This window comes from Echinococcus granulosus (assembly GCF_000524195.1).
Source record: "Echinococcus granulosus chromosome Unknown EG_S00043, whole genome shotgun sequence".
Classification (NCBI taxonomy): domain Eukaryota; kingdom Metazoa; phylum Platyhelminthes; class Cestoda; order Cyclophyllidea; family Taeniidae; genus Echinococcus; species Echinococcus granulosus.
In genome coordinates this window covers 262,101-286,008 of record NW_020170423.1, presented here as the reverse complement: position 1 = coordinate 286,008, position 23,908 = coordinate 262,101, and the positions used below count along the sequence as shown (strand labels likewise).

Sequence of the window (23,908 nt, the reverse complement as noted above, 5' to 3'; positions counted from 1 at the left end):
AGACACAATTGTTAGGCATCTTTCCCTTGATGGAGGCCAAGTAACAACTACCACTGAGGTTTATATACCCACTAGAACAAAACTTTAAAGTGCGAAGGTAATATATTTCAAGCAGTTGAAAGCAAAACCTTATACTCAAATTGGCAAGGCAGTGAAAGAGAGAAGGAGGGACAGGACTACAACCCCCACTCCTCCTTATCCATATCCGCCGCCTTCCTCCGATGCTGCATCGCCGAGCTCGAAGTTACTATTATCACCTTTCATTGGCATCACTATTTGACACTTTTGTGCTGATGTTAGAGATGAAAGAAGAAACAAAGCAAATTTTGTAGGTCTACAATAAACGACCTTTTGGTTAATCCACAACTGGTGAATGCCACGGGGCCCAGCGACACCAAATCCTCATAAACCTCATTTTAGCCCATGAATTGTCCATCTACCCTGTGTTGGATTAATTTAATCCATCATTTCAGCGGAAAAAATCTGCTATCGTGTTAAAATTTGTTTATATAAAGTGTCCCCTACTGGGTAGAGCCGACGCTACAAGCCGGTGCTTGCTTTGCGCCGAAGCGGATCAGTGAGTTACCTGCATGCCGTGAACTCTTCCAGTTTAACCGCTACAGTCGGTGTAACTTCAAAATTAGACATTAAATTCAGTGTATTTTTGCCTCAGAAATGTTTGAATAATTATTTCCTGAAACAGCGACACGAGGCACTCCCAATGGCTCCCCTATGACCATAGTTGGAGCGATCCAACTTTCCCGTCCCTCCAATCGGGTAGTGAAACCATAATGTGAAAAAAACTGCTATTTTTCAAAAAATATTGAATTACAATAAGTAATTTGTTAAAATTTGGTCATATTTTCGATTTTCTAACAACTATTTAATGAGTACGTGAGGCATTATTAGAATAGACCATCCATTCAGTGAGAAGGAACACCCAAAGAGGAACCACCTTTACCCCAGCACTGATTAGGATAAGTTTTGAGGGGAAAAAAGAAGCTGAACTAGAAGGAAATGCAATTGAATGGTATGCTCCACCCGTGCTGGGTGTATCATTTTTAAACAACAAAATGGGAAAGTTGTGCATTAAGCCCCTTGGGAGGTTGGGTGGTCCGCCATACCCACTCATCAGTACTAGTATGCCTAATGTACTGATTAACCCAAAGAATGGACAATCGCAAATTCCATTTGGGCAATGAGGCTTCTAAATCAGTGCTTTTCAAACATAAACTTACGGCTAGAGGAAGTTACGAAGTGCTGGATTTTCCAATTCACCTTGCCTACGAAACCGAGTGTCCTTGACCTACGGAGTCCACCCTACTTCCTACTTTCCTCTCGCCTCTGTATGAAGGCAGACGCTAGTCTCAAGGCGTTAGCTCGTTATTTTCCCACTTCATATTGAAACAACGCCCATGGGAGAACGTGTGTGTGTATCTCTTTTTTCTCCCCTATGGTATAACATGCCCGATGGGAAACGAGTAGGTGGGTGGATGAATGAGTTGGCGTTCTGGGAGAGTTCACGCCCTCTTCAGGTAGTGAGAGAGTCAACTAGCTTTGCCCGCCTCTGCCAAACACAAGGCTCCGTTTCTAGTTACGGTCAACCCATCGCCATGCTGACCATCGGGTGGTAAAATTCAGGCGGGATGAATTCTAAATGACCATCACGTAAGAGTTCGCCAGGGATTTTTTTACGATCCAATGAATATATACGCATTAACTATTTATAAAAGAGGGACTAGGCACGAAGGCACTTCTTAAGCGAAATTAAATGAATTTGTTCGACTAAAAGACCCTTTCCTACTACCTGAATAACTTTTTTTGGTTCATTTGGTAAAAGTAAAAGATCGCTTTATGGAGATAGGGCAAACGGTGGCAATAGGCTGACTTCTTATTCTGGCGATCAGATTGCCCTGCGAAGTAAGCCCTTATATCCTGGGAATAAACAAACCGAAATAAATTATTAACTGATGTTACTGCCCACAGAACAATTACGATGGCTCCTCGAGGAGGATGGAATTACTAATGGCTCGCTTCAGGCTGAGACAAGGTCTACACGGCGGCCCTTGCCCCGTGCATGTGGAGAGTGACTACCTCGGAGCCAAAGGCTTGAAAGGTCGACGCGTGCAGCATGTGAGATATTTAACGTTATGGCCATAAATTTGCCTTTCAGTTAGCTTTTACTGATTCTGCTGACGCCGTCTTACCTGGTGAAGCCTGAAGTTATGCCAGGCGTCTCTATCACACATGCTGTCGGTTCACGGAAGTGATAATATATGTTGTGTCCATTGTGTCTAGCCGTATCCCCTGTCTGAGCGGCAGGTCCACACGTTACAACCCAACATTGTGAAGATGGGAATTTTCACATAAAAATTGTTTAAAGGTCACGATAAAGCTCTCTGTGATGGCAAAGACAGATCGGTGAAATTGCAGTCGCTTACAATTGCTTTAACTATTAAGTAGCATCGAGCAGTAGTAGCATTATCCTGACAAAAACCCTGCAGCTTTCCACCCATAATTGCATCATTAAGGCGAGTTATTCTTTGAGAAAGGAAAACCTTATCGACGTACCAAAACAGTTTCTGATATGGTCCTCAATTGTTGAATGTGTTGTGTACCGGCTCGGGCCTTCTCCGATAACGCTTGTAGGACCTGAGACAGCTCGGTCTGAAAGAGGAGACTAAGGCAGTAAGTCTACCAAACATCATTATTTGATTCACCAAAATTGACACTTATGGATTTGTTTCTTGTTTGCACTATCTCATCAAAATATCAGACTCAATATGTCACCCCAAATGGTATGAAATCTGTCCAAAGTCCAACATCTCCGAGTCTACCCATCAAAATAGAGGCCAAGGTAGGACTCCAAGATGCGTGACCTTGTCAACTTTAAGCCTACTGAGGTCAAAGGGGTGATTTGGTTGTCAAATGAGGTTTCTCAAAGTCAGGTGAGAATGGGGCAGGTTGCGAAAACGCCAACCACCTCCAGATACCTCGGTTACGCGCCCCAGTGATGATTGGGCAACTGGTTGTGGACATAACTCGCTCGGCGCGGTGTGTGCATACAGAACTTGCGGTGTCGTAAAAAATTCATGCATATTTCAAAAGCCTTTTATGGAAGTACGTAAGCATATCAGACAAGATCGGGAGCGCTGATACACAGTGAGTAGCGCCTCCTAGCTGCTGTTTTATTTATGGTCACGGACCAGGTTTTGGTCCACCTTCTGCACATCGCATCGGGCTACCCAACCCAAGTGAGATTAAAAAATTAGGACTCTTAGTTGAGGCAATGGTTTGTAAACACAGGCAATGTATTAATCTTTTCAGAAGTTAGGAGTGATTTATTCAATGACGAGAGTTTACAACATAAAATTTCCATCGTTACGGCAGTGTTTCGGAGGACAATAAATACAAGGTGAACTAGTACTCAGTAAGTTCATTATTTCGGTTATTTGACAATCTTGTTTTGCACTTTGCATTTTATGGCATAAATTCATTGTGTTATTGTCCACTCAGGCCCAAAGTTGGTAGATGGCGCCCTCCCCCTCCCCGTCCCCAATGGCTATCAATACCTGCTCAAAATCGTACAAACTGGAAGGGGATAAAAAAGAAGGCAAATTAATGTTAAGAAGTTTGACACATTTCTACAATTGTGAGTCTAATGTTGTGGCAATAAAGAAAACCAGCTTTAGCTTCCTTTTTCCCCAGGCTGTCACAATGCCAATTCAAGTTGCTGTGGGTGGAAGGTAATGCTCCAGCCAATCCCAGGTGGAGGCAGTCCCCTTTTTATTCACCGTAGTTCCTTCAAGATACGTAAACTAAAAGTGGATTTGACAGTTTCATTAATCCATGGGACAATTTCTGTTTGCATTCGATGTACATGACCTCCGTCAGTATACATAACCAGTACGGAGTAGGATGGAACTTCTAAGTCGTGCTCTTTTCCCACATTAGGGTGCGGCTATACTTCCACCTTATCGTAAATATTTCGCCTTTTCTCCCCACATTTTGACATTTTCTGTCCAGTGCTTATTCTAAGGGCGCAATGGTCACACATTTAAGCTATTAGTCAGAAAGCGGCCCGATACCGATTGCCATAGCAACCGTTCAGTGGATATTTGCCGCCTCGGGACCACTTTTACCCCAGACCATTCCAATTGCACGCCACTGCCTTTCACATGATTAATTATGCCTCTGTGGTTTGAATTACAAGAATAGATGGGGAATTCGGTTAGCCTTAGTGTCTGTTTTAATGCATCCTTGTCGAAGTTTGACTCACTTAATCACTGGCATTGTCAATGAAGTGAATGACCACCTGAGGCATGTCTTATGTCTACCGTGATATTGCTGGCCTGAAGAGTCAACATTGCTTTACTCAACTACGTCAAATTTCGACGCGGAAGGCGTATTTGCATTATATGCGACGGAGTAAGTGGCTTCCGGGGTTACCTGCATTAGTCAGAGAAGGGCTTTCAGGGCCGAGCTTCAAAATCTCAGGTAAATGAGGGGAGAGTGGTTTACTCATCCCTTATGTGTCCCAGTTACAGTCACCGCAACACCACTTTTCAGACCGTTGTCGTTAAAACAAGGGTGATGATGTGCTATGTAGAGGTGCCAGGGGAGGGAGAGATGCTTCAGTCACCTCTTTGACGCACACACTTGCATCAAGTAGGTGTAAACGTCGCTTTGCGTCTCGAAACGGAGAAGGGGACTTATTACAGACGAATGTGGGGGCCAAAGAGACCCACCTATTTGGGACTCCTTTGTATGGCTATAGCCACCTGTCTTGTCCGACGTCAAGATAGTCAATTAGTTCAGAGGTAACCATGTCTCAGATTCGCCGACATGAGTGTATACACGTTCTCAAAGGTGAGTGCCTTCATGAGAATTTCAATTAATCACAATAAATGATCACCTTTATCTCTCCAAATCAAAGGTAGAGGCAATTCTGGCTGCTTTTCTTGACGTTTCGACAGCTGGGAAGAGAGATGCCATACCGCTAGTAGTTAGATGCCTCTTATGTCAAAACACAAATTGTGCAAATCTTTTTTTGATGATATTACATTGGCTTAATAAGTTCAATCAAGTTCTTTGAAGGCTTCTGATGGACGTAAAATAAGTGCAGACCTCAAAAATTGTCTTTGTAGTAAACTACCCTGATTGTTGAGAGCCACCACCCTACACTGATTATGTAACCAGAAAGTTGCGCCCTTCAAGAAGTTCACAACACCTGTAACATTTACGAAGGACTTCAAAGGAGGACTCTTTTGTTACCCATATTCCTAATGGCGCCTCTAAGGTACACAGACCTAAGGTTTGCATTTGGCATAATAAATTGACTGACGAATTGTTTGCCAGATTACGATGCTCCTATTGTTAATCGCTATAGCAACGCATTATGAAGCCTAGGAACGCAATCTCACAAATAATCAGTTTGGCTTCTGCCAAACAAATTACATTGGGCTTAAAACGCCTGTCTCCTTTCCTAATTGTCATAACGTCAGCGGGTAATACGGAATCCTAGTCCATTCCCAAACTGTACTCCTGCCACTGGTCGTAAAATGACCGCCCTATTTTTTGTTCCACCTTTGAACAAAACAATTTTGGATTCCCATGTGAATGGAACAATAGATGTTGGGGGTATTCAGGCTAACGCGATTAAATAAGCGCTTGTCGGGTTTATAAACACGCAAGGCTAGGATTAAAGGGAAAAACATTCTGTGATTGTCTGGTTTTCTACAGACTTGAAATAAGAAATTTGTCTGTAATTTGAAGCGAACAAATAAGCAGGAAACTTTTTTTCAAGAAATAAAACAGATATGCACAACACAATGATTTTAGAAATTGGGGAAACGTGATAATTTTGATAAGATGTTTCGTCAAAAGCATCGCGTTTGACTATGTGATTAGAAGCCCTTTTTAGAATGACCAATTATATATTAATTTTCCCGAAAATTTGGAATAAAACTATGTTAATAAAAGCAAATAACCCTATAAGATAAGCCTAAGTGATAATAAAAAAAATTATATGCCTTCTGGTTACCTTCTAGTGATTCAACAAAAATTTTCTGCTCTAGTGACCATTAGGTCCTTCAGTTTCCATCATGCCACTCCTTCAAACTGTCTAATTTTTTAAAAAGTGTAAATGAGTCAAGGAAACTTATGGTGTACAACCCACTTAAGTGAAACAAAAGACAAGCAGTCTAATAGTCTACATCATTTATCAATCTGGTCTCAACGACAAAATCTAAATGCATCTTAATTGTTCGAAAATATCCTCCTTTAAAATTCCATGGCTAGGAGGAACTCAATCGTAAAAAATAAACAAATGTCAAATACTTCGCCAAAAACGTCAAGCAGTTACTACGCCACAAATACTGTCGCCTTTCGCCACAATCGGAAGCAATTTTATGAAGAAAACCTCCTCCAAATCCTTTTATCACCTTTTCACCTGACTTAATTAATGTGCATGTTAAATCTCTTTAAGTAGTCTAAATATGGTGGTCATAAATGCGTAGAATAAGTGCCACAGTCATGGTGTAATTGAAGGTAATTAAAAAGATTTATTAGAGTAGAAATGTAGGTCCGTGAATTTAATGCCAAGCGGTCCAAAGACTCACGGTTCAGCAGGGTAGTGGGCAAACCCGGCCTACCTATTACCTACCAGGGCCGAGGGTCGCCACGCCCCATTCCACGCCAACGATGTCTAGACCGCCAATTCCCATGCTTTTTCCAACACATACTTATCTTATTTACCCAAACACTCCCCATTCATTAACTCGCCCTCTTAATTAGCAAGAGTTTGAAGTTTCCGCTCTTCCCGGTAATTTCAACCTCTGCTCTTTTCATTTGAAGGTATACGCAAAGCTAATTAAGCTAATGCAAGGCAATGCTCCGCGGTTTCAAATAATTTCAGGCCGAGCCATTCTCTCTGAGCCGGGCTTACCAGTGAGTAGGTGGTAGAGAGGTGGCTGCTGTTTACTGTGGAAAGTAGAATAGGAAAAGAAAAGCGTTGGGTATGACAGACAGATTAACCCTTGGAAAACGGTTATCTCATCACTGGATGTCAGTTATGGTGCGAACGTCTGTTACTTCTCCACACAGTTCGGTTATCTGGAAGGAGGCCTCCCAACCACGAATCAAGAATAGTCAAAAGTGAAAATTCGAAGTGGTAGACTTTAAATCCCCAAAAAAATCAATTAATTTGAAGTGAAGCATAATGCTTGTTTTAAAGGCTGGTGGCAAAGCAGAGTAAAACAAATTGTGCAGACCGGGAAAATTCAACTCCCGCAAGAGGTGTAATCAACCCTCCTTAAAATCCTAACGCATCTTGTTTTTAATTTTAGCTTGAGTAGTTGAAAAAATAGGCACACTTTTCCTCCCGTTAATTCATGGCAAACGGGGATGCCATTTACCAGAGGGCATGAGCAAACATTGCCTAGTTACGAAAAGCAAATGGGGGATACTTAAAGTTGTATGAAGCAGAGTTAAGGTGGGCAGCAAGACCTATCATAGCGGGGAGAGTACCTAATGCCACTTGTCAATAAGCAGAAAAGGTCATTTGGCGAGGGGATTAGTTACTCACATCCAATTTCTGCCAGTGGAAAAATTTTGCCTATAAGTTGTCCAAGTCACATCGCTGGAGGCGCGTTGCATGCCGTCTCTCCGCTAACCTCTCCTTCCTAGCGGTCCAAAGTCCACCGGCCGGCTAGGAAGCCCGACACACACACGTTGGAAGGTAAATCACATGCCCTAGCCTTATCTACTGCCTGGATGAAGTTCCTCCCCGATCGTTTCAGCGGCTATCCAGTGGTACCTCAGGATGTGTACAAATCCACCTACCTCAGTCCACGCTCCTCCGCCTATCTACCTCCCCTCGCTTCATTGTGGTACAATGACTTTGGGAAGCAGCTATTTTTTTGAAAAACAGGCCTGAACACAGTTTCGGATCCTCAATTAAACACTTAAAAATTGTTCTAAGCACCTTGGTCTCCCATTTTACCGATTTTGTAGTGGGTAGAATTTGTAGCGCTTAAATACTGGCCACGGGTTATGTGCTTTTTTTCCAAAGAATCATCCCAAGGACAATAAACTATTCACTCTGGGGTAGGTAGAAGAAAAGGCCTAAAATTAGCCTTGTGACAGAGTAAGCAAAACGTGCTTCCACCTACCTCGACGCAAGCTGACCTGATATTTGTATACTTAAAGAGATTAATAACCGTAGGCTCACGAAAAACGCTGCCCTTTTGGTCAAAAAAGCAGTTTGTAATCAACTACACGGATCGAATTGCTAGGACAAAAAAAATGAATTCCACGGAAGCCAAAGTATAAACATGATTCCTGTTTGCGGTATGGAAGTGGGGAATTCGCCCAACTGCGTGGCAATTTCGGCCAATTCAAAGCACCCAACTTGGCACGATGACAACTTTTTTACCGCTTTTAATGATGCGGCACATGTAACACGCTTTTATCGGCGGTCGGAAGGAAATGGTCGCCGGTAAGCATCATCTTGCAAGTGGAGGTAGAACATTCGGTAAGTCGTTCGTAACATAAAGTGTGGAATGGAGGCAACTCAAGTTACGACTTTTTTTCAAGAGTTTCCATTTATGTCGCAAAAAAAGCACTCCCTTTTGAAAGTGACCCAGAGCAGTGGACAGTGGTCAGGACGCCTCCTTTGATGTGATTTGGTGCCTTCAAAATGCATCAATACACTGGAAGTTGATGGGCGGTTCACCAAGATCAAACTGTCCGCCTTGAATCCCTCCCCTGTGGGCACTTTGCCGCGCCGTCTAATCTCTCGTTCACATCGTCCAACAATAGGTAGTCAATCACGGATAGATTGACGTCCTGTCTCGGTACGTACGCAGTGGTCTTAAAAAGGACCATTTTTAAATAATATTTTATTATTTCCCACGAGATTTTGCAGAATGGGGAGGACTTCCTATCAAAAAATTGTTTACTCAGTGGGGAAAACGATTGCATTTATTTTCCCCTACCTTTAAAACGGATAAAGTTGTTTATCTCATCAAAAAAGGAGGAATAAAAGGGTAAACTACGCTTAATGTACATATTTGGAAGAAAAAAGCACACACATGCGCGCACACACCCATTTACTCCCAAGAAAATGCATCCCATTTGATTGATGTTGCTCCTTTACAAGGTAAATGGATGTAGCGCGTACTTCGAGTCGGAGGTGAAACAACCCCGACAGGTTTGTCGGTGCAGCAATTCCACCTCTTACCCTGTTAAACTGCCGTGAGAAAGTTTTCACTCGGACCGAATCGCGGACCTCTTTTGTATACCCTTTTTTCACCTGCCCAAACATCGCCTCACACCTGTCACTCACTTCATAAAACTTTAAACAGTTGGCGGAGATAAATGCAACTTAGCAAGGGAGGTGAAATAGCTACTCACCTTTTTATTTTTGCAGTAGTTCTGTAGGATTTGCACCTCCTGATGGGCATGCCGACCATAGGACTTGGGTGTCCGAATGCATGTAGTTTGAATGGTGTCGGGAAGCACACACTCATTGCAAATCGCCACGCGGCAAGCGATGCAAAACAGACTGGCAGGCTCATGTGGATGTTCGGAGCACATGGAGGGTTGGCTTTGTCGCTTCTGTCGGACGATTTCAGCGCCAGTGGAAGCTGGATGGAGGCCGTGCTTCAGAAGGGGACCACGTTTGGGATGACAACGCTCACGACACTCCTCACAGTAAAAGATACTGCACTGTTCACACCAAACCGTGGCTGCAGTTCCACCCTGGGATCCACTTTCACTGATTCGTGCACCACCGATAGAGAGTGGGTCCATGTTGAGTGGGTCTGGTTCGTCACAAAGTTGACAAATTGGAACGCCCTGTCTTGTGGGATTGTCCAGCCGGAGAGGGCTTGTCACAGCCTCTTCTCCGACCAATTTAGCAAGTACACGCTCCAGAGCACGATTCCGAGGTAAATGGTTAATCCCCTTTTCATCCATGAGTGCGACTATTCGGTGACACAAAGGACAGGCGAGACCGTTTGTCAGACTTTGAATCACCTGTTGAGATACAGTGGAGGGGTGAGTGACCTGAATAAATCCAAGCAAATTGGGACAGATGATTGTTGGCAGCCGACTAGCATAAATCCCCACTCGACTCGCCATCACAACACCCGAATCGGCCTCACTAACAATACTCTGCTGGTCTGAGTCCGTCCCGCCATGACTGGCACCACTCACTGTTGAGCTACTGCCCTCCAGATTAGGCTCGTTATGAATTATTGCCTCAAAGGCGGTGGAAGGACGTTTCTGTGATGCATTTGACGCTTCATTGGCGGAGATGACGGCCTGAACAGCAGCAGACACTGTAGCATCGGAGACGGGTCGTAAGGCGTTGACAGCACAGGAGGTGCACAAGGAATGTCCACAGGGCATAAGAATAGGGCTGAGGAAGTAGCGGGAGCATGTGGGACAACGCAGTTCAGGGTCCATTTTGACCAGTCCTGTCTGCAATCGGACTGAGGAGGCGGAAGATAGGGTGGAACATCTGTTTGGGCTCATCACAGCAGGCACATTTAAAGTGTCCTTCGCTGTGGTCGCCATATTAACTGCGCATTAGTCCATGTCAGGCTACTGATGTCAATGTGCCTTTTTTATGAGGGCGAAGTGGGAAAACAATGAGTCTGCAATACACGTTGGTCTTGCGAATGGAGTTGCAGCGGGCTGTTGGGGAGTGTGGTGACAAACGTGCCTCTGTGCGTGTGTGCGTGCGTGCATGTGCGCGCGCTCTCTAGGGCCTGTCTACTTGCCCCTCGTCCGTAGGGCGACATCTGATTGGCTACAGGCGAGCGTGGGTGGAGACACATTATCCCACAAATTTGAATCCTCATATATTAGGACTAATGCTCTAATTCGTAGATTTTTTGCCTCCATTTAGCAAACGCGTTTCCTTGTTTATGTTCAAGTGACGTTGCTGTCGGTTGGGATTCTCGGAGTAGTTAAAAAAAGTAGGCAGATCAGTTGATATATCTCAGACAAGCGAGGAGATTTCAGTTTAGCTTGGATTCTATCCACTATGTGGAAAATTTTCCTTATCGTTTGAGTCAACGATAGCGGAAATACCCTCGAAGACAACAGCAGATAAACTGTTTTTCTCAAAAAGTGTTTACTTACGTAGTTTTGTTGCAGCGAGTTGCTTTGGTAAACGCATATTAGTGCCGAGTAGTATCACCTGGAGGACGCTACTGTCAACGAGTGCAGTCAAGTGAAGTTATCCTCTATTTCTAAGCCCCAAATTGGCAATTTGAGGGCTTTGGTTCACAAATAGGGGTAAAACGACCTGACCGGGGTATTTGACCGCGATCTCCCAGACATTTGGATATAACAGCTGTCAAACCGCATGTTGGTTCCTCATCCTCCTGTATGGGTAAAAGGAACTAATCTCTCCCTCGGTTTAGACAGGAAAATGTCCTGCGCTCATAAAATTCCTCCTTATTTGGTGCTCAGCACAAAAGTTGGGGAATATTCTGCCAAATGGTTGGGTTAAAAGTCACTGTTCTTCATCTTTTGCTTCAGACAAGAAAGTCGCATAAATTATTCAAAAGCTGTTGACGAGAATACCCAAAACTTGAGAGCTTAATGGTCCGATCTTTCTTTGTGATGTAATAGAGGAAATTTTCACTACCATTGAAGCTGAAATGCAGCTGACACAGCCGAGCATGTCAGAAAAGGGGGTAAATATACTTGGCAACTTTAATAAACCCCAAGTCAGTAAATTATGTTTTCAAAGTATTCACCATTTCTATAAGCGTCTTCCCGATTATTTTCGTTACAGAATGCATGTGATGGACCTAGCTTTGGGCCAAATAATAATTAATTAAGGCTAAAATATGGGGATTCGGAGGAAAAATACAGACTGTAGGGCAAACCTTTATTTATTGCTTTCACCTAAATATATTTGTCAGAATCTGGATAAGTATGTGAAAACTGACTCACTTCGCCCCTTAACCACGACAGGTTTTGGATGTGATACTCGCATTGGAGATCCAAAGTTTGCACAAATGCGACTTGTATAAATATACTGTTCTTTTTGAAGAGTAGAATCTGTCGTACTGCTAGCAAAATGCTTAAAACGGGAAGCTACTGATTGCTGCTACTGAGTATTCTACCGGCAAATAATGTAATTAATGTGCGTTAAGACCCCTTTAGTTTAAGAAATAAATGACTTCAGCTAAGTTCGTGAGGGTAATCTACAAAAATTATCATCTATATGCACAAATTTAATTCTAACTAATCCAGATTTGAAAGGAGGAGGGATATGGCGTACAAAATTATGCTTGATTCTTATCAGTAGAGGAAGAACCCTTCCCTGTGAAATTAGAAGCCAAAAATTACATCCGAGCCAATTATTTTATCAGCGCATTTATGATGTTATGTCTTTAAAAGCCTTTGTTATACTTTGATTTGATGGTGGCATAGTTGAGTAACCCCCTTCTGTCTCGTTTTATTTTTTATCTCTGACGCACATTTTAATTCACTGACCTTGACCCCTGTGCAACCTCAACTACGTTTAACGAGGGTTTGCGTTTGAAGCAGGTAGTGTGCCTCAAATGTTTCTTCTTATTGGAGGTAGGGTATTTGTCGTTTGGACTTTATGCTCATTTTCCTGATATTTAATGTAAAATGTGAGATCTGGGATCACTCTGACCTTATCATTTCCAATATTTTCTTTCTAGACATTAGTGGTAGAAGTAATTTATTGCCCACTGAATAGCTTTTTTTGCATGCCCCTGTTCTACTGCTTCGTCAAACAGTGGAAATTAACCATAAAGAGACTTTACGATCAATCTGTTGATTAAATTTTTTCATCTTGAAATAGAAGGTTTTTGTTCCAATCAAACTGGTCACTGTTCGGGAGGTTTAGGTTTTGACAAGATCTAGATTTAAACTGGCTTAAAATTCTGTATTTTAGAAAGCAGTTTATTATGAGCGAAGTGGCTTTATGACGCTTAAAGCATCAGACGTGCTGTTAACCGACTAACCATTACATTGAAGTTTACCTCAGCTTGGATTAACCAATTCTGATTGCAGTACGAACTTGCCTCGTAAAGCCACTACTTAAGCAGAACATGGAAAACCTAGTAAGTGCCATTTTTGGAGCAACTTTTTTGCTGGCACCTCAATTTACCTGAAACTTGACAGTCAAACCTCGTGACACCCGATTCCTCGTGCATCTTCGTTGAGGTCCTCCCACTCCTAGCCAACAGCGTATCCATAATTGGAATCAAAGACAAGTTGATATGCGATCTTTAAGCCGTGCAATCGTTGCCATTTTTCTGGTCCTCTACTGTTGTGGTGGTATGAATTGGCTATAGGCGTATATAGCGGAAAGCTGTTCTCATGTAGTGCCGCGTGTATTAACTTCCGTGTTTGATCAGACCAATGTCCTAATACCTTGAAGGTACCCTAGTATTGGTCTATTTGTTTTGGTGGTGGATATGGTGCCGGCCACGGGAGGTTAGTCTGTCCGGGCGCCACGTACTCATCACCGGCGGTTCCTCAGGCATTGGGCTGGCGCTGGCTGGTGAGGCGCTGCGCCGTGGCCCCACCCGCCTCACCCTTGTCGCACGCGACGTCACCCGTCTGGCGGAGGCGCGTGCCGCCCTGATCGAATCCCACGGCACCGCCTGCGACCTGCGCACCATCTCCCTTGACATTACTGCCCCCTATGAGGAGATTAGGCAGAGTCTGGTGGTCACCCACGATGGTGAGCCCAATTGGGATGTATTTATGGACTGCAGTGAAGCTCGTACTGACTGGGTTAACTTATGGGTGGTCAAGGTTTTTGCTTTTAATTGAATTTATCCGTCTAGTTTCTGGCAAAATCAAGCTTGAGTATTTTGCTCACAGGCTCCATCAAGCCAACTTGAGATGTTTTTACTTCGCAAGATCAAGAAAATTGCATGAGACCATCTTAGTAAAAGCATGTCTTATGAATATTTGATCTTGCCTACCCCTCTTTGAAACGTAATTCGGCTTTTAGAGGTCCTTGTAGTGTTCTACTGAATAAAGAACTCAACCGTAAAGTGTTCATCCTTCTTCAGTTGGCACGGTAGACGTGCTCATCAATTGTGCGGGTGCAGCTGTGGCGCAGACCTTCGAGGCGAGCCCACCGGAGGTCTTTGATCGTCTAATGCGACTGAACTACTTGGGTGCGGTGCATGTGACCAAGGCCCTTCTGCCTGCCATGCTCTCACCAGATGACGTAGAGAAGGGAGACAAGCGGGGCGTTTCACAGCGCCGAATCGTTTTTGTCTCTTCCCTCGCCAGCCTCGTGCCCATCTACGGCTTCGCTGCTTACGCCGCTGCCAAAGCTGCTATCACCACGTTCGCGGACATTTTGCAACAGGAGTTGGAGGATATGGGACCCGCTGTCACGATCATCTTTCCACCGGACACGGATACTCCTGGTCTACTGGTAAATGGGCCTTTTTAGCCCAATTTTCCCTGAAACTTGGGTTTGAAATAAGACTACAGAATTCGATTCGCTGAATTAATCATCGTTACATTCACTGCACTACTCCTTTCCCAATGCGGCACAAGCTTGCCTATGTCGCTTTCGTTAAGCATTTTGTATTAATAAACAAAGAAATCCGAGTCTGGCCGCTCCCATTTTGATCTCAGTATTGCTTCCAAACTGTCTAACATCGATTCTGAGAAAAAAAGTGACTGAAGAAAGTCAACTAACACAGCCCAGATATTTTATTTTCCTAGTGTGGTACCAGTTGAACTGATTGTGTCTTATTTTAATTCTGACTGACTTCCTATTAGTATACTGCGTCGTGCATATGTGGTGTGATTTCAGGCAGGGAAATCAGATCGTTACATACGTGATTCTGGCACACACATTGCTGACTTTCGCATCTGTTTAGGCGGAAAACGTGGGTAAGCCAGCAACTACGCGAGCAATATCGGAGGCGGGTGGACTGGAGTCACCGGCGTCGGTGGCAGCGAGCGCGATGCATGACGTGCTGTTGGGCCGTAGGCGCTCCCTCCTCGGTGCTACGGGGCGTGCGCTCTCGTGGGCCACTGCGGGCGTCAGCCGGGCTCAGCAAGACTGCCCGCTGCCTCTCCCATCTCCCTTTATTGCTGTGCTCGAGGTCTTCCTTGCGCCTCTCTTCAAGATCGCTCTCTTGGGCTTCGCCTATTGGTGCCGTGCCTGTATTCTTTGGCATGGCAGAAAAGGGAGGCGGCAGGAGCATTAAATGGTTACCATTTTCTGTTATTTTTTACTTCTATTGTCTAACTTAATAAATTATTCCTCGTAGTGAAACCCGGTCTGATGAGTATTGAAGAGATATGGTGGTTGCGTGATTGTAGTAACCAAGAAGCAAGAGATCTTAGTGTTTGAGGAGATACTATTACCTACCTACAGAAGGGCTTGGGGACTGCTGGTATGGCACTGAGGTCAGGCCATCCTGTGGGAATACAATGGCGGAGCCCCTAAGGAGTCCGTTACCAAAATCAAGCGTTAAACAACCAACTAACATACTGCATAAGTATCTCAGTCATTTCATCGGAATACAATAAAGTGGGAACAAACGAACGCTTATTTAGTAGTGGTCCTACGCGATACACTTTTCAACAGGAGAGCTGATGGCGCAGCATTGATATAAAAGCTCGGAAACCCCCGGATCTAATGGGGTCTAGCGTGCTCTCCCTGAAGCAGTGCAGTTACAGCGACCTCGGAAATTTCCCAATGGGAGGTATTTATCTATGGGCGAGGGGCAGGCAGTTTCGCACCAATTAACCTAGTATTTTGGTGTCTAATGCAGTTTCTGTTCTTACCCTAATTGTTGGGGTACTGCTGTATCCAACAATATTCTATGCACTTCCTTGTAATAGTGTAACCCATATTGATTCTTCGCATTTCATTCAAAAAGTTTAAATTGCTGATTTGCTGTCCAATAAATAAGCGGTAAACTTATACCTTGATTCCTTTGAGAATTGTGTCAGTTAAAACCATAAATTCAATGTGTGAAACTGCTACACAGTCATTGTTTTCTACACCAAAGTGACCTAGAAACCAAAATGGTGGTGGTTTCCATCACTCCCTCCCAGGGTCCTTTGCTTAAAAGGCGTGGTTGTTAGGTTTGGGTTTACGGCCATTCGGTGATTTGTGTCGATCATATCCATCGTGAATTATGTATTTACTCTTGTTGATAAAGCACAGTAAATGCTTGTGCATAAGTTATTGGTGTGTATACTAATTGCACGAGTCTTTTATCCATCTTTGCAAACGAATCATCTTCACTTCTTATAAGCTTTACTCTGACATTTTTTTTCGTTATTCTGGTCTCTTTGTATTAAAATGCTCAAACGTAGCCGCATCTTTAAACGCATGATTCAAAATTTGGACAGTTAAACTAATGAAGTATTCTAATCTGCCTTCACTTTTAGATTTAGTACAATCTGGCTTTCATCCCTGTTGTATGGAACCAGCAGCTGGAACGCCTGAGTTTATTGAAAAACTGCTAGGCAGAGAGTTTCTTGAGTAAGTTGCTTCGGTTCTCCTGAGTTGCATCAATTTTATTGTCTTTAAATTAGTAGGTTATTCCCCTCTTTTTTGAAATCTCGCTCACTTATTGCATTATTTTGAGTCACCTCGTAGGGTTTCGGAACTGGTTTTGGTCATTAATGTCAGCTGTTATATCTGTTGCTTACGTGAACATTTAATAAAAGGATTTCGTTGGGTTGTCTGTTGTGTGTAGTGGAAGATACAAAAATACCTTATGAAATTCGAAAAGTGGTCTCATTTTCTATACTTATTCCGCCCAGTCCAGAACCCTTTGTCGACTACAAACTTGGCGAGGAGGTGAATGGGTTCAATTTGGAGAATGAGGGTTTCCAAAAGCCCATTGTTATCTCGAATAAAGACGGTTTGCGTATGAAAGTTCCTCCCTCAAACTTTACCCTTCACGATGTGGTTAATCTCACTGATCCCAAAATCCCCATTGACGTCATCGATGTAGCACTTCAGTCGGATATGCGATTATCTCTGGGGGAGTTTGTGGAGCAATTTTACTCGAAGCCGCGCGACCGAATTCTCAACGTACTCAGTTTTGAGTATTCCCGGACTAAGTGAGCCTATTTACATCCATATAATCGCTCTTCAACGTGAAGGATTGCTTACTAGTTTTTGAAACGATAGTAGGCAGAGACCGGTAATCACTTTAACAGTGGTCATCCTCACGATAATAAAGTTCATCCGATCTCTGTGATGATGTTATGTCATTGCCATATCATTGCCTTGTATTCGCCAAAATCACCTGAATTCTACCTTTGACCCTCCAAACAGCGAGTTTATTCACAACCTGTGACATTACATTCGTTGTAGGTATACACACCTTGCTATCCTTTATTTGTACAGGAGATTACTGCCACGGAATTGTAACATAAGATTTATTCTACCGCGAATGTTTTTGCCAAATATTTTAGATTTGTGTTTATCTTGAGGGTACCAACACTGACCTCAGCTCATATGTTAATGTCGGCAACTGGAATAAAGGTCACCTGGAGCTTTCAGTCGTCTGTCCATAGTGCGGGTCCTTTTCCAGGCAGTCGACTAAATTATAGGAAGGTATTCCAACCGTCATCATCTGCCTTAACGTGATCCTTCCCTCCTCATTTGTACCAGATCTCTTGTGTAATAATTAGTAATCATTGCTACTAAATTCCATGATGGTGATCGAATTTGCAAACAAAAAAATGATCAGTTATCCTCTTCTGTGCTCCCTATAGGCTGGGTAGATGCACTCGGCCACCGCATGTGGTGAAGGAGTTGAGTTTGGTGGACAACTGCTGGCCAGAACCCTCGGACGAGGACGAGGAACTTAGTAGTCCTACTTCGTCTGCAAAGCCGCATGTCAAAAAGTATTGCCTCATGAGCATGGCCGGCTCCTACACTGACTTTCACATCGATTTCGGTGGCTCTTCCGTCTGGTATCACGTCCTCTGGGTACCTAGACCCTGTTTTTTGTTCCTGTAGTATGTTTTTATTTGTGGCTTGCTAAAATATATCACTTGAAACTACTTGTCGAGGTGCTTATTTTAAGTAGTCATAATTTTACAGAAATTTGATTCAAATCCAAAGCTGGCTCATTATTAGTCACCTTTTGTATTAATTTGGGAAGAGTCCACTCTTTAGGGTGAGAAAATATTCTACGTGACACCACCGCGCAGACCTTACTTGGAGGCTTATTGGAGTTGGAACGGCCTTTTCGATAACCGCCACGTTTTCTACCCGGATACACGTGGTAAGTGAGCATATTGCCCTCACTGTTCTCAGTCGTAATTTTATGTTAGAGACATTTGCCTTTATCATTACAGCCTTCTCTTACTACTTTTTTTTGATTCTCAGAACCACAAATACCTGTGGCGCGGCTTCACTTGAAAGCTGGCGAGACAGTTCTTCTCCCTTCCGGCTGGATTCATGCTGTTTACACACCGGTGGACAGCCTTGTATTTGGCGGCAATTTCCTCACTCTATTCAGCATTCCTCTTCAACTTCAGTGCGTGTATCTTAGAATGGGCTGGGTTTTTTGCCTTTTGAAGATGGATTTAATGGCGTATTTCAATTCCCAGTGTCTACCGCATGGAAGTGAGCCAAGAGACGGAGGAGCGCTTTCTTTTTCCCTGCTTTGAAAAACTTCACTGGTACGCTGCTGATGTTATTCTCGGCAGACTAACCAGTAAGCTCTCATTCTATCCTCTGCTGAAAAACAAGGCTGTTTTCTGGCTTTCTGTTATTTCTGTATTCACTAAAATGTGGATTTGTTGATGTTCCAAGTGATTCATTGAGAAGCAGGCGCGCTGCAGATTAATTCCAAGTATCCGTCCATTTTAGATTATTTGTATGCCGGTCAGGAGCCCCCGGCATATCTTCTAAAGGCCGCGCACGCTCTCGTCGCACCACTACGTCAGTGGTATGAATTAAGGAAGGGCGTAAGTGGGTCTACTAGACCTTATTAATAACTACACTCTTGCTCCTTGATTTTAACCACAGTTGTGCCACACTGAAGCTCAAAATTTAATAAATTCTCGTATTTTATTTTGCCGATTATTTTAGCTGCCAAAGGGCGAGCGAAACTATCACCTCCCCCCTAGGACCTACTTGCAATACGCCTATTCCACTCTTATAACCAGGCTGGAGGATTTGGTTCAGTCATTCCTATTGAAACCGTCCCCTGACCAAGAGAAAAGAGGCCGACGTTCTATGCGCATTACCTCCAGACAGAGATCTCCATCTGCGGACGACCAAAGTGAATCCACCGACCCACAAGTTTCTGACTCAGGCACCGTGCGGTGTGCTCACTTTCCTTCTGATGGTGGCCTAAGTGCCCTTTCACGAATTAATACTTTGCTTGTTCCACTCTTTTTTCTTTTACTAGATACGGCGCTTTGTCCTACAAGCGAGGTCGTGAAGTCGAAGACGAGGAAGAAAGCGTTATGGACGAAGTGCTTGATGCAGTACCTGAACTTCGAAGTAGTAGACTTGTTGACGACCACTGTGAGTCTGTATTTCTTCTTATTGGACGAAATTTGATTAAACTCTGGGATCTTATATCATTCCTTAAGGTGTAGTAAGGCATTTCATCGTCAAAAGTTCAAGTATTAGCGTTTAGAAGGGCCGGTGGGCCATGACACTAAGATGGTTTCCTAATCGATGGTTTCTTCAGCATCAAGTGGCGCATATATGGTTTCACTACGCCATATCCGGCACCTCTTACAGGCATTATTTTGGGAAACGTGAAGCTTTTAGTGGATTGTAACCACCCGCAAGGCAGGAATGATGATGGTGATGGTGCACCCAGTACGCATCTCTAAATATCAAGCTCCTTATAAGGTGAACTATTATTAAGGAAGGATTCATTTGAGACCTGGGCGGTGTTACGTGTTGGCCACATTCTGCGAGACGATTGTACCTTTTGTCTGAATTTATCGAAATGTCAACTTGAGAAAGATGTTACATTCTCGGCAGTATCCAGCTGGTAAGGATCGAGTTAGACTCATCAAAGTTCCTTCCAGCTTCATTCGTGGCGATTTCGCAGAACTTGAGATTGGAACGCTAGCTAGGAATTGACTTCTTTTCGGTAATCTGCAGGCTCGGCCATCTTTCATGATGTGGTGCTCAAGCGTGGTATCTAGCCAACGAAATTAGAAGTGTCTTTCATTTGGACAGACTTCGCTCCTTACCGTCACCGATTTGGTACTCTGTGTCATCCTTGAAGACTTTCTGAGGTGGAGCACCGTAGAGGTTGGGTGGGTAAGGAGTGATGACACTGCAATCAAGTCAGCCATCGTTTCATCACATCACTGTATCATCATTATGAAATAGCTGCCAAGTTATCATCTCGAGTCCCGACAATTGTTGCATCGTCACACCCTACCATAAAAAACACACGGCATTTCATAGAGGGGTGCACGCATGAATGACGTGATAGTCGAGTTCCCTTTTAATTTTATCATCCTCTGCAGACATTTTTCCCATCTCCGCCGAGTTGGAGCAGACTGGGCCTAAGGGGAGGGCGTCGAGGCGAAGGAGAAGGGCCGCCAAAATTGCTCAAAAAGCTGAGGATCCTGACCCCACATGGTGTGCTTCGACCAGTAAGTTGTCTTCATTTGATGACCTGTGTCAACTCGCTAAATTCTAATAAGGTGTTAGTGAGCCCGCGAAACGGGACGGAGCTAAATTCTCATTGGTTGTGCCCACTAAGACCTCCTTCAACCAATTGGAGTCGGAGTAGTTTTGAAATCCCGTTTCTTCTGTCGATGTTTTATTGCAGGGAGGAATTTAAAGACGCTTTCTTTATTAAATTTTTTAAATGTAATATTATCACTGCGCCATTTTGAAAGTGATGAGTAACCTCCATGAATTGGTAAAATTACCTATCCTTGGACATTTATTTTGCTGCCTATTCTCTAATTACTTCGCTTTAGTTTAAATCATTTTGGAATTCTCTTTTGGGAAATGGATAATCGACTTGTAGGTAAATCCAAAACTGAAAGTTATGTATTGAGTTCGTTGAAGGAATCAACAAAATTTAGGCCACCTTGTGTTTTGTTAGTTGTGTTTTGACTATAGACTCCATAACAACATCAGAATAGTCAAATGTGTCAAGATTTTACTGGTTTAGTCGAGGTCCCTGTGTTGTGAAATGTAGTGAAAACAATCAACAGTTATCAAGAAGTGGTATTTAGTTTAAAAATGTCGTTCTTGCTTGGCCTTTTGAAGAAAGATTATGTTACTTCATTTCGGACAAGTTAAATGACGACCATGAGATACGTCTACAACCACGGTGATTTCAGCGTTCATTTAGCTAAAGATTATTTGAGTTAGCGAAGTGTTGGTTTGCGTTTGGAACAGCATTCGATGATCACAAAAGTTTGTGCGTTTGTCGGTATATTACCGCTTCATGATTTTCAACTTGTAGGTACTTGTAAAATCCATGCAATTGTTTATATGCATTATGGGGGCATGGTTATGCGCCACCCTATCGGTATGGCACTCTTTAATGCGCTCTCCACTGGCTCTTTATAATTCTTGCTTATATGGGTGTCGGTTGATCCTGAGAGCTGTGATTCGAGCTTGTCCGCTTTAGGAAGCCTTCCCACCTCTGTCCCAGAGCTCCATAAACTAGTTTTCCCTCAAATCATTCATTTAGCCTTTGGAAAAGGTGCAGTAGGCAGTACCTGAACGCACCGCTCAGGATTATAGGTTTCAAACAGTAAATCTGTTGATGTGCCAATAGATGACGATGCGTTATATTCCGAGGGACACTATTTCTGATGATGACGATGATTCACCAGTCGCCATTAATTAAAAGTCTTGGCGACCAAAGTGGGGAGAGTAACCCTCTATAATGGTTGACCTAACTGATGATGTAGAAATTAGTTACATTTACATTATCTGGAAAGGGGAAGCCGGTGGCACACACATACATACTAAAAGTAGATGGCACCAAGCTCCAAATACCTTCAACTTGATGTTTTTCGGTCTTTCCGTGTACTTTGTAAAAACGCGCCGAGAATCCTAGTCTGGGGAATGACTGAATGCCTAGTTGACTTGTGATGACAAATGACTTTGGTGCCTTTGTATCCCAACAGTCGTTAAGCGGACAAATATATCATTGGATCATTCCCCGGCAAGAGAGAGAGGGAGGGCGGCACTTCCTCTTTCATCCCCCCACCGCTCCCTTCCTGATATTTCTTCGAGCTGCAGTTGATGATTATCATATCTTTTCGGCACTAACACTAGACGATCGTATCCCAACCGGAGTAAACAGCTCGAAAGCAGCAGTGAGATAGAAACGGGGTGGATCTTGCTACGTTGTGTGCTTTTGGGAGCAAAACACCTTACAAAGGTTGAATCGGTAAAGTTGTGTACTGTACTGGTAGAGAAGGTTTGGATCGTCGACTGCAAAGATGACTGCCTCAGCAAATGAAGTATTACGGTTTAATCGCCTTAGGCACAGGCTCTGATTGATTTGAAAACAACTTTCTTGGCAGTCGTAAGATCGACCGAGCTCACTCCGCCTTAACCTACCAAGAGGGACGTGATGTGATGCATTTTGTATTGGATATACAAGAGAGGTCCTCTCTTAGCGCTACCTTATTTGCCTTAAGGCAGGGCACTTCCCAAAAGAAGGCGCGTTGCTTCCACCCCAAGAAAGGGAATGATCTCCACCCAGACCTATCCAAGACCCTACAACGTCTCACATCCCAGAGGAGCTCACCACTCTCCGGTAGGTCGCCATTTAATTAGTTCATCGTGTTCCTCCTGTGCATCTGAGACCACGAAGCTATCGTGTTGTGTGTTACCTGGTCAGATAATTTGTTAATTCGCTTTCAATCGTCTAGCATTCCCACAATCGTGCTGCCGACGTATCCCCTCTCCAAACACCAGATAGTAGGACATCATCAGGTACACAAATTTATCTACTGAATTCATTGTCTCATTAATCTTAACCCATACAATATCTAAAACGCATAGTTTTAGCATTTACACTTTTCAATTTATATTTTTAACGAGCATCCTTGCATTTAACTTACTATATCGTATTAGACCCTGCAAATGAATGAAGTATTGACACCAAGTACGACTGATAGAATGCGTGTTTTCTCAATCCCCAATGGGTAATACCAGTCAAGACAGAATTTGATCGAAGTAGTTCGACTTGATTTGACGTCACTCGATATCGTTTGACATGATTGATATCAAGGTCTGTATATAGTTTTTCTTTTCTACCAATAGCTCTGACATCTCGTTCGTTTAAGCTCCGCTGCCCATTGAGGTTCATCACTTCACAATGTCCTCTACTAATTAAGGCGATACCTTGTAGCCATTGTCAGGTTCGAGAATCCGTCCAGGCATTCACTCCGTACATTAAAACAGGAGCCGAGTAATTCCTCCCATTGATTTTGCGCGCATGGAGGTGGCACTGATAGCGGGGCTACAGTTTAGAAGTTGCGTTATTTCTGGTGCTAAAAAACCCACAGCGGAGTTTTTATTCCACTTTAAGTGTTCAAGGTCATGCGGAGCATTGCGTTTTGCCGTCCTTTTTTAACTCGGGGAAAGCTATTTATAGGTGGGTGTGTATTCAACCCCCCTACGCATACAAAATTTAAGCAGTCTTGACAAGAATAACTGAAATGGAGACAAACGCTACTCCACATCGGATAATCAACTTTACCCCGAGGATTGTGAAGGCGGGACAACTTTATGCTCAAGTCTGCCCCCATTTCAGCTCGAAGGGGCAAGACTACGGTACGGCAGCGCCTGGCCAAGCGCCTCGGTTTGTGACCGCGTCTCCCCTCGTATCGTGCCTCCGCCGACCACTTGCTCACAGCAGACCCCTGTATATGTACAAGC

General features: G+C 43.6%; 2 protein-coding genes across 2 annotated transcripts; one reads left to right on the top strand and one right to left on the bottom strand. All coding sequences in view use genetic code 11, as the record gives it.

The window, feature by feature from the left end:
• Positions 1 to 5,701: 5,701 nt before the first annotated feature.
• On the bottom strand, positions 5,702 to 9,135 carry EGR_05642 (hypothetical protein; the record flags this gene model as incomplete). Its single annotated transcript, XM_024494891.1, has 2 exons — positions 5,702 to 5,898; positions 8,997 to 9,135. 2 exons carry the CDS (start codon positions 9,133 to 9,135, stop codon positions 5,702 to 5,704), a joined length of 336 nt encoding a protein of 111 aa, XP_024350688.1.
• Positions 9,136 to 13,475: 4,340 nt separating this feature from the next.
• Positions 13,476 to 23,839, top strand: EGR_05641 (Histone lysine demethylase PHF8; the record flags this gene model as incomplete). The annotated part of the gene is made up of 15 exons (XM_024494890.1): positions 13,476 to 13,494; positions 13,541 to 13,744; positions 14,082 to 14,455; positions 14,910 to 15,198; positions 16,438 to 16,531; positions 16,816 to 17,118; positions 17,779 to 17,995; positions 18,185 to 18,293; positions 18,398 to 18,548; positions 18,622 to 18,728; positions 18,884 to 18,981; positions 19,106 to 19,341; positions 19,428 to 19,546; positions 20,515 to 20,643; positions 23,784 to 23,839. 15 exons carry the CDS (start codon positions 13,476 to 13,478, stop codon positions 23,837 to 23,839), a joined length of 2,505 nt encoding a protein of 834 aa, XP_024350687.1.
• Between the last annotated feature and the right edge of the window lie 69 nt (positions 23,840 to 23,908).